This window comes from Delphinapterus leucas, chromosome 3 (assembly GCF_059928025.1).
Source record: "Delphinapterus leucas isolate spDelLeu-1000000601 "Yukka" chromosome 3, BTC_Dleu_Yukka2, whole genome shotgun sequence".
In the NCBI taxonomy this organism is placed as follows: Eukaryota; Metazoa; Chordata; class Mammalia; order Artiodactyla; family Monodontidae; genus Delphinapterus; species Delphinapterus leucas.
The window spans coordinates 111,029,030-111,042,875 of NC_143131.1; the positions used below are offsets into that span (position 1 = coordinate 111,029,030).

General features: G+C 52.5%; 1 protein-coding gene across 16 annotated transcripts in view; it reads right to left on the reverse strand.

Moving 5' to 3' along the window:
- Positions 1-13,846, reverse strand: part of P4HA2 (prolyl 4-hydroxylase subunit alpha 2) — a 78,558-nt gene that overhangs the window by 36,355 nt on the left and 28,357 nt on the right. For 2 of the 16 annotated variants that reach the window (XM_089909293.1, XM_089909294.1), the window contains exon 3: positions 3,910-4,170. The exons of 9 other annotated variants lie outside the window; for them this stretch is intronic. In XM_089909293.1, coding sequence (XP_089765419.1) covers positions 3,910-3,945 — 36 coding nt within the window. In that variant the 5' untranslated portion in view covers positions 3,946-4,170. 5 more of the 16 variants (XM_089909292.1, XM_089909295.1, XM_089909299.1 and 2 more) reach the window with 5 other exon arrangements.

A 13,846-nucleotide genomic window follows, 5' to 3' on the forward strand; every position in this document is an offset into this window, starting at 1 on the left:
TACCAACATCCACAGATGCTCAAGTCCCTTATATAATAGGTGTAGTACAGCCAGCCTTCCGTATACACAGGTTTTGCATCTGCAGATATGGAGGGCTGACCGTAATTTCTCTATCCAGTACCTGGACATGTTGACTTGTACTTCCCATGTGGGTACCATCAAAACTCCAAAGTCTCCTGCTTCAGTAACTAGACAATTAAGCAGCAGAAAAGGCTGTATAAACCAACATGCAAAAGCCAGCTGGGTTTTCAATCAGTCTTGGCAAAGACCTGGCAGTCCAGGTAAGACTACCTTATAAGGAACTACAGGAAAGAATAAAATCCACACACCACTATACTGGATGCATCTGATATACCACCTTGTACTCTCTTGGCCTCACCTGCCTCCTGGGCCCTGGGCCACTTGCTCTGCCTCAGACTCAGTGAAGGAGACTGTGCAGTCCCCAAATCTCTGACTCCTCCTGCTACTTCCAGACTCCAGCGAAACACCACGCTGACCTCCCCAGGGGCTGCTGGAGGGCCCTGGGAGTGCAACTGAGGAGTGAGCATGGGGGAATTAACTCCTCCTGGGGCAACTGTGACCAATGAAGGACAGAAACAAGAGGACGTCAGCAGATAAATTCCCTCTCCAGGCCTTCACTGAGAAACTGTTCTGCAGCACGGGGCTTCTGAAGAGCTCACCCAGAGATGTCCTTCATGGCTGAGCAACTAGTGTATCTCTGTGCAGACTGGCCAGCTTGCTAATGCACCACCTTGTATATGCTTCGCCTCCTTCTCGACCTCACTTTTATTTTCCCTTACCCTTGCTACTCCACAACTGTACCTTCTAACAAAGCGTTAAGTACTTAAGCTCTGCCTTGGGCTCTGTTTTCTAGGCTAAGATAACCACTATTCATGTTTCCAAAAATCTTTCATTTCTACCATCTAATCCTCACCAACACCTTGTAAACTAGATAACCATCTCCATTTCAGATATAGATATATAAGATACATAACTGAGGCTGAGAGTTTCCTGCACACCTCACATGCTACAGGAAATTAATGGCAGAGCCCAGACTCAAATCCAAAACATACTTTCTACTATATATTGCTGCCTTCAATCCTACTCAGTAACATCTGTTGTCTTATAGCACAAGGACTTCCCAAAAGGAGGAGCCACACTTTGGCCTAGCAGAACAGGCCTGCCCAGGTCAAGGACTTTATTGTGGTTCACAAAGCAGCCTCATGACGTCCGTGGCTGGATCCCACCAGGCGGCAGACAGCAACATGGACCCAGAAGACAAAAACGTGGTGCTTCAAGTCCAAGTGAGCAGTCACTCCTGCCCAGACATCACAGCACTCACAAATGACCGAATGGCCCAGATCAGGGCAAGACAGTACAGTCTAGTAGGCAGGCACACCCACCCTGGAGTCAGAGACCCCCAGAATTAAAGCTTAGCTCCACAATCACTTCCAGGCTTTGGGGCCTTAGACAAGTTACAGGGTCTCTTTGAGCCTCAGTTTTCCCATCTATTTAACAGTTAAAATAATAGAATCTGCATATCATAGGGCTGTTTTCCAGATTGAATAAGATGACAGATGTCAGTGGGCAGCCTAGCACCAGGCACAACTTATACCAGTCAAGAGCACCAAGGGTACTAGAGGAACGGCAAAAGACCTGAAGCAGCCAGCTCCCTAGCTGATCCCTGGAGAGAAAGAAGGTCCAGTCTAGGGGACAGTGAAGATGAAAACAACACAGAAATTGAATCTCTTAACACTCCATGTCCCAGGAGTGTTAAGAGATTCAGCAGAGGGTGGAGTCAGGCGTAACGCAACATACTGACCATCAGGGAATAACTCTGGAAACTGGTCTATCACTGGCTCTACCTCTCAGCAAGGAAGGAAAGTTCTCTGGCAAAAACAGGTGACTGGACCAATACTCTAGAATCTCACGTATTTCTACATCTCTGACCTGCTCACTCCGAGTTCCTACAAGTACCAGGCCTCAGGATCGCGACCACACCCTGGGCCCTCAGGAATGCCGGGTACAGAGCAGGCTATGTTTTAGCAAGCACTTCATGAAAGGTCTAGAGCAGATGCTGGTCTGTGATCAGGCTCACATCCTATTTGAGCTGGGGAACTCACTACCCAAACATATAATCCTCTGCCCTGCAATGACACCACTTGAACAAACACTCTCTCCTAGGTCTCCAAGACCTAGGTCTCCTCGGTCTCTAATCCAGACTTTTCATGCTCCTCTGCTCCTTCTGAGAATAAAAACTATATCCCTCATTCCACATCTCCAGCTCAAACCCCAGAGACCACAGGAGCCACCAGCCCTCTCTGCTCAAGAACAGACTAATGTCCCATCCTGGTGCCCTTCAAAAGTTCAAACTGCTAGTTTTGAGCAACGTTTTCAAAGCTTAACTCTCACTCCAGCACCCTGTCTGGGCTTGCACGTGCCTGCATCACAGCATCTCCTGCCAACTTCCATCTGCATAGAATTAAACTCTTGAGAGATCCCAGGAGCCAGGGACACACCGGCCAGCCCAATGCACACTACAGCCAGCGTGGCCACACACTGGCCAAGGTCTTCCATCCAGTCTCAGACCCTCCCAAGGATGTGGGAGGGCAGAGTCAAAAAGGGCGGTTCTCTCAGGAAATGAGCAGACCCCCGATTCTCTCACCCCACTCATTCCTCACGGCTGTACCCATGCGGTCTCTCCTTCTCACGAGCACTCACACTCTGAGCTCCTCCCTGGCACATGACCACCTGCCAGCGTGAAGCAGCAATCTCAGAGAGACTGTGAGCCACCCATGGGCAAGGACAGTGCCACCGCCACTGCCTCCTTTCCCTCCTCCCTCATTCCAGCCCCAGGTACACTTAAAGCAGAAGCCCAGCACACAGGAGGTACTCCAGGAATGAACAGAGATTGGCTGTGGCCAGGCTAAACCAGTGACAAAGTAGGCACTCTCCTGGGCACACCCATTTCAGAGCATTGGACAGGGTAGAAGGACCTATCACAAGCCACAGACAATACTCAGTCGCCACCATGTCTGCCTGCTGACCTCTCAGAGAACTAGGGTGGCCCACTATGACAGCATCTCTGGGATGAGGCCCCCAGCCAACACACTCCAACTCTGCTACGTGGCTTCCTTGGCTGGGCCACACAGTGCGTGGGCTTGGCCGTCTACAAATGAGACCCAAGGATAAAAGGATTCAAAGCCCAAACATTTTATGAGTAGGGAGAACTGAACAGAGAGGCTGGCTCTTGAGGCCCAGAATAAAATGAGAGACTGCACCCTGGAAGCTTCAGGGGCTGTTTAAGCACAAGCCAAAGGAAACCATGGTTCATTTAACGGAGCACTAAATCATGGAACCTGCTATCCCAGATGTGATACGGGCAGCAGCTTGCAAAACCATTCTATAAATTCTTAGGTGGACAGTGGATCTCTGCAAAATCAGGGACATTTGAGAATGCCCTAAGCTACAAAGCAATGTTCCCCAACTCCTGCTCTCAGGGCCAGGATCTCTTGCAAAAGCACTGAGGTTGCTAAGCTTCAGATGGTTTACATCAAGCAGCACAAGCCTTAGGTGTCACTCTACAGCAGAAGACACCAGTCTCAGCCTTGGGAGGGGCTCTGATGTTCTTCTACACCACCTTAAAGGTGTCAGATTAGAAAACAGAGGCCAGGGGCCTTTGCCCTGAAGAAGGAGGGTTTATGCTGATCCATGTTTATGGTGCAAGGGTTCACTGAGCATCCTCCACATACAGGGCACAATACCAGGCACTGTCCTCTCACTTGAAGCTCTTTGGACAGGGTCCACGGGCAGCTATTCCCTAAAGTGTCCCTTCCCCCATCACCTTGCTTCCACTAAAGTGCCCAGGTCTGCTTCCACTCACACACGCTGTTCCTCTGTCCGGCTTACCCTTTCTTCTGCCTTCATCTGACCACTCCAGCTCATGGGTCACCTCCTCCAGGAAGCCCTCTGGCTTGAAGCATCCTGTCCTCTACCAAGTACCCACAGTCCGGTGCTCCTTCCCAGCACAGCACTCACCACACTGCCCGGGGCCTGGCCTTTCCTGGTCTTCCAGTCTGCCTGCCCCACTGGGCTAGCAACTCCTCGCAGTTTCTGATACGCAGAAGGGTCCGTTTGTTGAATTAATTAACTAGTTACAAGTCTCCGCGCCTGCTGAGGCAAAACCATGCAGGTTAGAAAAGGATGTCTGGAGGGGGAAAAAACAAAAACAAAAACAAAACTTTCTCATCCAAGAGCCTGTCTCAATGGGCAGAAAGCGAGGCCAAGGCCGCAGACTCCCAGTCCTTTGGAGGCAGGATGGTGGACCTCCCTAACACTAAGCGGCCCCTCAGGGCCTGCCCGGCGCCCCTGCCTCCGCCTCCAACCTCTGGCAGCCTTCGGGCCAGGCCGCCCCTTCCCGGGAGCCTGACAGGCGGGGCGACCACGCTGCCCGCCAGGTCCGGCCGCCCCGAGGGGACTGGAAGGAAGGGTGCGGCTGACCTCACCACCCTGAGCTCGGGGAGGCGACGCGGCGGCGGGACAGGAACCCACACGGGTGTAGAAACAGAGCGGAGGTCGCGGGGCTGCGGCCCGGACGGCGCGACGCCCGGTCCCCAGCTCCCAGCCCCGCGCTGGCAGAAGGCTCAAACCGGCGACCCCGGCCCGCGCCCGAGCTCCGCTGTGGACCCGGGGGGCGGGCGCGCGGGACGCTCACCCGGACACGCGCCGCTCCCGGCTTTTCCAGAACCTCCCGCGGCGGCACCCAGCTCGCTCGGGCCCTCCTCCCTCGGCGGCTCCACCTCCCGCCGTCGCCGGGCTCCGCCCGCTTGACCGGCAGCCACGTCCCCACCTCCCGCCCCGCCCCCCGCTCCCCCGCCCCCGGCCCCTGGCTCCGCGCCCAGACAGCCTCGGCCAGGGGTCACCACCACAGACAGCGACCCCCGGGAAGGCCGAGGCCGCCCGGCCGCGCGCAAGCCGGGAGCGGGCCTGGGGCCGCCGCTCGCGCCCTTCATGCCGCCCGCCGCTCGCCGCACGTACACGGCGCCCGCCTCTCCTTGGCGCTCGCACCTGTGAGACTCGGCCCGCCCTCCTCCCCGGCCCCTGGGCGGCTGGAGAGGGGCCCACGACCCGATCCTGAAGCCGGTGCTGTCGGGGGGAGCATCCCTGATTGCTGGCCAGCTACCCTGGCCCCAGCTCATGCCCATTTCCTCGGTGGTCCTGGTGTATACACGGCTCCTACTGCTGCCTCCCCATCATCACCACCATCAGGTTACAGGGGGTGGGGTCACCCGGCCCAGGAGCTGGATTCTCAGGGATGGGGACAGTGGAGAAGGACCTTAAGAAGACTGGAGACCTGGCATCCACCCCCAGGGCCAAGCTCCCAAAGGGATTCAGACTGTCCCCAGCTCCTGGATCCGACACTCCTCCTGGGGGCGTGGGGGGAGGGGAAGGGGGGCACCCTGGATCTAACCTTTGTTTTCCCCAAGCCCTTACATACAACATGGGCCAAAAACAGTAGACACTTCTTTCAGCCAATCCAGGCTGGGAGGGAGTGAAGGCAGGGATGCTGCAAATCTCGGCCTGGGCTAGAGGAGTCCCTGGCCGCCAAGCAGGTTCCCACGCCTGCTCTGTGAACCTTCCTAGTCATGAATGAGGGGAAACAGTGTCTGAGAATCTCATCAGAGAGCTAGGCCAGAATGGGAGGTGCTCAGCCTCTGCCCAGTCCAGTGTGGGGATATTCCCTGTGGCACACCATCCAGGCTGGCAGCCCAGACCTGGGGAAGGCATGAACACACAGAAAAATACACACAAGACACATAAAACACGGAATGAGCCACTGTTCTGCCCTTCCTCAGCCACCAGCTGACCTCCCCAGAGCTCAACTAAAACCAGACAGAAATTTTCCTGCCTCTGCTACATCCTGTTATGCCACAGGAGTCTCTCAGTCTGCTCAGGTTCTCCCATCCTCTCCCCCTTCTCAGGAGCTTGCCCTGTGAATCATCCCTTCTCTCGCTTGAATGTTCAACCTCCTCTCCTCAAATGGATACATCCCTTGACCTGTAAATATTTTCAGGTCTCTAGTATGGAAACAAAACCCTCATTAGACCCCACCAACTATTGCAGTGTCTCTCTCCTTCTCAACCACAGCAAAATTCCCCGAAAGAGCAGTCTGTCCTCACTTTGCTCCCACCCCTCAGAACCCTGCAGTGGGCCTTCTGGCCTCCCGACAAGACCAAACCAGATCTCAACAAACTCTCTATAACCTCCAAGTCTAAATTCAACAGCCACTCTTCAGTCCTCATCTGCCAAAGCCCCCAGCAGCACCTGACACCCCAGCAGTGTTTGGCCACTGTCTCCCTTGAACAATTTTTTCCCTCGGTTGCCACTAACCTCTCTGGCCACCTCTGCCCAGGCATCTTCGCCCCCAGCTCACCCGTCTTTCCCTCTCTCCCCATTAGTCGATAAAGGTTGGGGGTTCCTCAGAGTTCAGGCCTAGGCACTCTACTTTCCTCTCCTCTTTCTATAATTTCTTCCTATACACAGATGACACAAATTTCTCTCTCTACCCTTGCCCTGACTCCTGAGCTCCAGACGCGTATGAATGGCTGCTGAGTCTATGTCTCCGCTGAGTGTCCACAGGCACCTCAATCACAACGTGCCCAGCACTGAGTTTATGCTCTCTCCCCTTCCCCCACCCCCATACCGCTCATATTCCCTGCTTCACTGAGGGAGCCACCCGGCCCCCTGCACCACCACCAGTTACCTAACTAGAAGCCTGGGAATCACCCTCAGCACTTCCCTCTGCCCCGCCCCCAAACCCTGTCCTTCCATATCCCATGTCCATTCAATTCTACCACCTAAATCCCTCTCTAATTCATTCATTTCTCTCCATCCTCTTTCACTTGAATGATTGCAACAGTTTCCCGGCTGACTGTCCCCCTCCATTCTTACTTCCTCCCCTCTCTCCTCCACGCGGCAACCACAGTGACCTCCTCAGATGCAGATCTGAACCCATCACTCTCAGCTTCATAAATTGCATTGTTCTTAGGAAAAGTCCTGAAAGTGGCCTATAAGGCCCGGCATGGTTTGGTCCCTGCTCACTCCTCTAGCCACACTGACATTCCCCTCCAGTCCCTCTAACTGGTCATTCTCCCTCCCCAATCCACTCCCAGGCCTTTTCACATGCTGTTCTTTCTGTCTAGGAAAATGTCCCTCCTCCCCAGTTAAATCCTTCAGGTCCTCCCAGAGGGAATTTCCTCACTTCCCTGGCCAGGTCAAAATCTCCTATAACAGCCTCTCATGTCCTACATGCATCCTAACACTTGCCACAGTTGAATGTTTGTTTGATTCATGTCTGCCCCCCTCCCCCCCCCCCACCACTGGCCTGGGTGTACGTAAACAATGTGTGTTTTGTCCATCATGACATCCTCAGCAACTACGACAGAACTGGACTCAATAAATATTTCATGAATATATGAAGGGATGGGTGTCTCCTTAATGCCTTGCTCCACAAAACCATAGCCAAAGTTCTGACTAAACCCTCCACAGGGCCTCAGAGCCCTGGACCCCACTCATTCCTCAGTGTCTGCTTCTATTCCTCTTCTGTCTCTTATAAGGATACTTATTGGACTTAGGACTCACCTGGGTAATCAGGATGATCTCACCTCATGATCCTCAAATTACATCTGCAAAATTCCTCTTTCTAAATAAGGTCACATCCACAGTGTCCAGGTATTAGGACATGGACATATCTTTTCAGGGCCACAATTCAACCTACTACACTTGACATGCCCTCATGCCCTCCAGGGGCTCCTGGGCCCCTTATAAATCCTTGGCTCTTAGTTCTCCAGCCCAGGCCCACTCCAGACCCACACAGCATTTTCTTTGAGGCCACTTGATGGGTGAACTCATTATCTCCCCACACTCTACCTCACACCGCCCACACTTCCTTCCACCCCAGCATTTCCCATATCTCAGGAAGCAGAATCAACATCTCCTGGTCATTTCCATTTTCTTCCCCACCACATTCCCCCATTGTAGATCTTACCTAGTAGATCACTCAATCCATTTACTGCTCTCCATTCCTGTAGCCACAGCTCAAATTCAGGACACCACCATCTCTTACCTGGACGGTCCATCCTGGCCCACAGCTTTCACTCAGCTCCTTCCATCCTTATTTCACACCACAAGCAGAGTGATATTTTAACAGTGTAATTCTGATCATGTCATTTCCATACATAGAACCTCTCAAAGGTGTCCCTGCCACAAGGATAGACACAGATCTCACCAAGGCTGCCAATCCCCTTTATACAGCCCTGATGGCCTCTCTTATCATGTGTAGCCTCAAACTTGATGCTCCTGCACCTGAGGCATTTTTCAGTTCCCTGACCTTTGACTGTGTCATTCTTCCTGTCTGGAACACTCCAAAATGTTTTCCCTTTGGACCAAGCCTGAGCCAGGTCCCTGCATAGACCCCATAGCTCCTCGTGGATGAATTTCATGCAGGCTATCTTACTCTCATGTCTACTTCCTTCACCACTTTGCCTTCCTAGGAATGGGGGCTGCTTCTGTCCTGTTTACCACTATGTCTCCAGCTCTAGCATAGGGTCTGGAATCCAGGACCTAGAGAGGGAGTGGGGAAGAAAAATACATGAATAAATGAATGAATAAATGAATGAATGAACATCCTCCACTAATGTGGCCTCCAGCAGGCCTCACTAAGCACACCCATTTTGGGTCACTTAATAAATCAACGGCCATCTTGAGCAGCCATGTCACACTCCTTTCCCCCAAATCTACTGTGTAAATAAAGTCACACCTCCCTTCTGGTAATGGCTCTACCCTATTCATTCATGCATTCATTCCACAAACATTTGCTGGGCACCAGTTGAGGCCCTGGCTGGGGATTCAGGGACCATGAAGATCAAAGGGCTCTGTCTAGTGGGGAAAACTGGCAGGTGAACAAAGCAAACTTACCCAGGGAGGGAAAGGCCCAGCCATTTCCAACTGGTGACAGAAGGTGCTACCTGCCTAGTCCCAGTCTTAGAGACCCTTCCCAGGCTCAAGATCAGGTATGCACTGCCACCACTGACCCTAGCCTGGCCAGGGGCATTGCCAAATGAAGCCCTAGCCCCACACTGTCCCTAAGTGACAGCCCTGGCCAATGGCTCCTCAAAGCAGGCTAGACTTGTCTGCCCACCACCCTCATCCCAGGAGAAGAACCTGGTATCTCTCCAGAAAAGGATGAAAAATATCTGTGCTGGATGGACAGGTAACTGGATGAATGGGAGGGCAGGTGTGGTGCAGGCTTTCCCTCTAAACAGAGGCATCCTCAGCTTGCCCTGCTCCTGCCTTCGCCCACTCACCTGTGATCCCTGCCCTGGAGAAGAGGAAGGGACAGCTTCCACTGCCTGACACTGAGGCCTCCCCGACTGCTGATGGCACTTTCAGGGCCTGGCAACTACCACAGCATGTGGAAGCCTGGCCAGGGTTTATGAGCACCTGGTCCCTTCATGGGATTCCCCAGAGCAGGGCTCCCGGGATTAACGAATGCCGCAGAGGGTATTATACATACACATCTGTACCTTTCAGCACCGTCAGCTAAGAACTGTCCACTGGACCTTGGGACCAACCCTCCCCTCCAGGTTCCTCCTTTAGGGACCAAGAAAAGACAGGATGTGTCCCAATTGACCAGCACTTTTGACTCAAGGCCAGTGAGAGACGGTGCAGCTTGAGTGGGGCCACCTAGTGGTGGCCTTACTACTTCAGAAATAGGGCCTTGCCAGGTAGTCTGGTCTTACAGCTTGGTGTAGGACCCTGGGGTAGAGACAGAGAATCTGGCAGAAGCCCCAGGAGCCTGCAATGCCAGCCCTGGACAGGGCCAAGTGGGTTCCCACAGAGTGCCCACCTGGTACATGCAAAAGATGAGGCAGGCCTGATAGAATGCCAACAAGTCCCCTCCCAGCTGCCTCCCCCATGGACCCCTGCAGCCCAAGCAGAGCCAGCACAAGCTGGGCTGTCATTACAGGGTGGAGAGAGGCATCTGGCGCCTCTGGGAACCATAATTATGCAGCAGGTCCAGGACAGGCCCTCAGGGTCGAGTCAGTGGGCTTTGACTTCGGCTTCCCTCCTCACCACACTCTCCCCACTTCCATCTTGAGCAAGGAGCTTCTGGGCTGGTGCAAATACCCAGAGGGCCAGGAGTTAGCTAGGTATGGTGCTTACAAATCTTGATATTTTAATGCATACTGTGTAAATATGTTTTTAAAAATTATTATTATTACAACACAGAAGCTCATCCCACCCCCACTCCCATCCCCGTCCCTCCTCCCCCAACCTTGGGCTGGGTAGGGATTAGGGATGGGTGAGGATGAGGTGAGAATGGGGATAGTTATTGGACATCTGACTTAGCTACTGTTTAAAAGGCTGAAAGTTCAGTGGTTTTACTATTTTTTTCAGGCCTTGTCAAAATGTCAGGAAGCCAGTATAGCAGAGGATAGAGGAGAAGCAAGAGGTGAGGCTGCAGAGGTCCCGGGGCAGATCATCCCTCGTGGGCCCCCCAAAATGGATTTGGATGTCATGCTGAGGGCAGGGAGCAGCCACCCCAGAGTGAAAGCTAGGGAGGAGCAGGATCCCATTTGGGATCCAGGAAGAGCACCCTGCCTGCCTACTGTTGGGGAAGGGGGAGAAGGAAGAGCAGAGTCCGGAAACGACTGGGGACGGGGCTGGTGCAAAGCCTACATGACAGCTGAATGGCGATCTGAAGTAGGGAATGGCAATGCATAGAGAAAGAAGGGGGCAGACTTAAGAATTCATAAGGAGGTAAAACAGGAAGGCTATGTTCATTCATTTATTCAACAAATATTTATTGAATGCTCTGCTCCCCATTCTGTGCTCCCTCTTCAGGATGAGGCCCTACTTCACATCCAGAATGAGGTCTTTTCACCCTTGGCTCCCTCAGCCCTGCCGTTTCAAAGCAGGCCCTGCTAAAGGAAATCAATGACAGCCCTCAGAAAACACAAGAATGGGGAGCAAGTTGGTCACCCCCAGAGAACACATCAGCACCCTTTGGAGTTTTAGACTGACACGGAATCCTAATCACAGCATCTGGTTTCCTCAGTCGTGAGGCTCCTTCTACAACAAGGTAACCACCCAGTTAATGATGGTCTTGGCACTAACTTACTAATGTCACCCTTCCTCTCCCTGTGCTTCATTTCCCCCTCCTATTTTTTAATCAATTAATTATTTATTTTTGGGGGTAAATTTATTTATTTATTTTTGGCTGCATTGGGTCTTCGTTGCTGCGCGCAGGCTTTCTCTAGTTACAGTGAGCGGGGGCCACTCTTCGCTGCGGTGCGTGGGCTTCTCATTGCAGTGGGTTCTCTTGTTGTGGAGCACAGGCTCTACACGTGCCGGCTTCAGTAGCTGTGGCACGCAGGCTCAGTAGTTGTGTCTTGCGGGCTCTAGAGTGCAGGCTCAGTAGTTGTGGTGTACGGGCTCAGATGCTCTGCGTCATGTGGGATCTTCCTGGACCAGGGCTCAAACCCGTGTCCCCTGCATTGGCAGGTGGATTCCCAACCACTGTGCCCCCAGGGAAGTCCCCCCCCTCCTATTTTTAAATGAATGTACTTCTGCTCTAGTGCTACATGTTTCTAAGGAGCCTTATATCCTTTTTGTAATGAGATGGATATCCGTCCATGAGTGACCCTAGCCCAGTCAAGTTGTGCAAATTCTGTGCTGCACAAGCCTGGGGCTCCATCCACATCACAGACATTGTAGATTTGATTATTTATTACAACTTACCAGTAGATGGAAATAAAGTGAATTGCAAATGGGGTATTCTTTGCTGATTTGTAAAAAATCGCCATATGATTTGGTACATCTACCTCCACATAATCATAGGATGCTGAGTCACCCTTTTCAATAAGGCCTTAAGGACCCCAACTCCTGTAGGCTCTCTCCTGTCCTCAACTATCCTGCCTGTATCAGCTCTGTTTGTGGCTCTGACTATCCCCCAGCCCCTTGAGTAGACACAGTCACCTAAACTTACTGGTGAGCCCTGTCCTCTGCCCGAGGGACACTACCCAGGACCCTGACCCACCACAGGGAGGCCAAGGCACTCATTCCTCTGGACGCCTTGACTACCCCACACCACATCAAACACACTGCAGTACACCCACATCTCATATAAGTACATTTTATACTTCCCCAGTAAGAACATGGCTGAGTCACAGTTAACTAGTTTCCATGACATAATGTTATATTTGCTAGCATTTAGTATTTACATTTTCTTTTTTGTAGTTTTCTACATTTTTTCCTGTCTCCATCATTTGCATGAACCTGTGAGAAGCTTGATGATCCCTGTGCCTCTAGTGCTGAAAGACAGAATGACTTGGCCACAGCCTTTGGTAGGAGAATCTTTACCCACTGGACACGCAGGCACACACACACACATGCACACAGGGATGTGCAGGCATGCACAAGCCTGTGGAACTTGGCCTCTCACGTGAGGAGGAGGAGGTTCTGTGATCTGTACTCTGGCTCTGCCCTTAAGCTTGACTCTCTCTCACAACTTAATATTAACTTTGAAACAGAATCTGACTTATCCCTGACCTTGAACCAGTCAGCTGAAGCTTGGAAACAGAAAGATGTCCACTTCCATCATCTGCAGAAATCACACCCCCAGAGGGATCAGGGGTGACTTGGACAGCGTACCTCCCTGGCTGAAGAGTGAGTGGTCCAGATGGTGAAGGCGGAGACGTGGCTTTCCCACCGTGTCTGGCCATCAGACACTATCATGCCTCAACAGTCTTGGAAGCAAGCGTTATTGTCTCATCCCAACAGTCACCCAATATCTCTAGGCCAGGCTGACCCCCTGCCTTCATCAAAACCTGGGGTTTTATCTTTACTCCATCCCAGGACAATAGCAGTTATCTGTGTCCCCGGGCTAAGATGCATGGGGCCTCAAAACCCTTTGGGAGAATTCTGCGGCTCTGGTCCTGCCCAGAGAGCTGCATCTGCAAAAATGAGGATGGCCAGCAGAGGGTGCCTGGAGCCCACCATGGGCCACCCAGTTAAAGGAGCAGTCCCAGCCTTGCTGAAAAAGCTCTTCAGTTCTTGATCCCATGCTCTACCCCTCCAAGCTGCCAAGGTTTAACTGGGACCCTTGCCTAGAACTGCATAATCATGAGCAACTGGGGCAGATAGAGATGTTTACCAGGCCATAAGGAATGCCTCCAATGCTGGGACCTCTAGTGGTGGGAAAGGCAGGGAGGATGTTGGGAGGGTCCCAAACCCCTTATTCAGCCATGGGTGACCAAGGCGCTTCACATCCAGTTAAGTTGACTTGCAGCCTTGCGGGAGACTCAGGCCATAGGAGCCAATAGGCCTAAAGAAAAACCAAGGGCCAGTAGTGCAGTGAAGTTAGGTAAGGAGATGGGGGAGGCCACTGACAGGACTCTGAACGTACCTAGAATATCATGGCTCCTGTTGAGATAATTCCTTTAAAGAGAGGGGCCAGAGGAGAAGGAATGGGCAATCCTCATCTGGGTTCCCCTGATGCTCCAAGTGCTTCTGTAATAGGGCAGCTAATGGAGGGAGCGTTCTCCTGGTACCAAGTGTAACCTAACACTTCGCAGACATCGTCTGTGTTGGATGGCTTCTGCTTGCTCCTTCAGATCCCTGTCTCTCTCCCTTCCCTTGCTCTGTGCTCCTGGCTGCTTACCCATATGGATGACATCAACAGGTGCTCCTGCCGTGTGACTCTTGATTAGATTCAACCAATGGGGAGTACCAAGAAATGGTCAGCCAGAGGGAGGAAATGGACTTTGGGGAAGTTGCCTGCAGC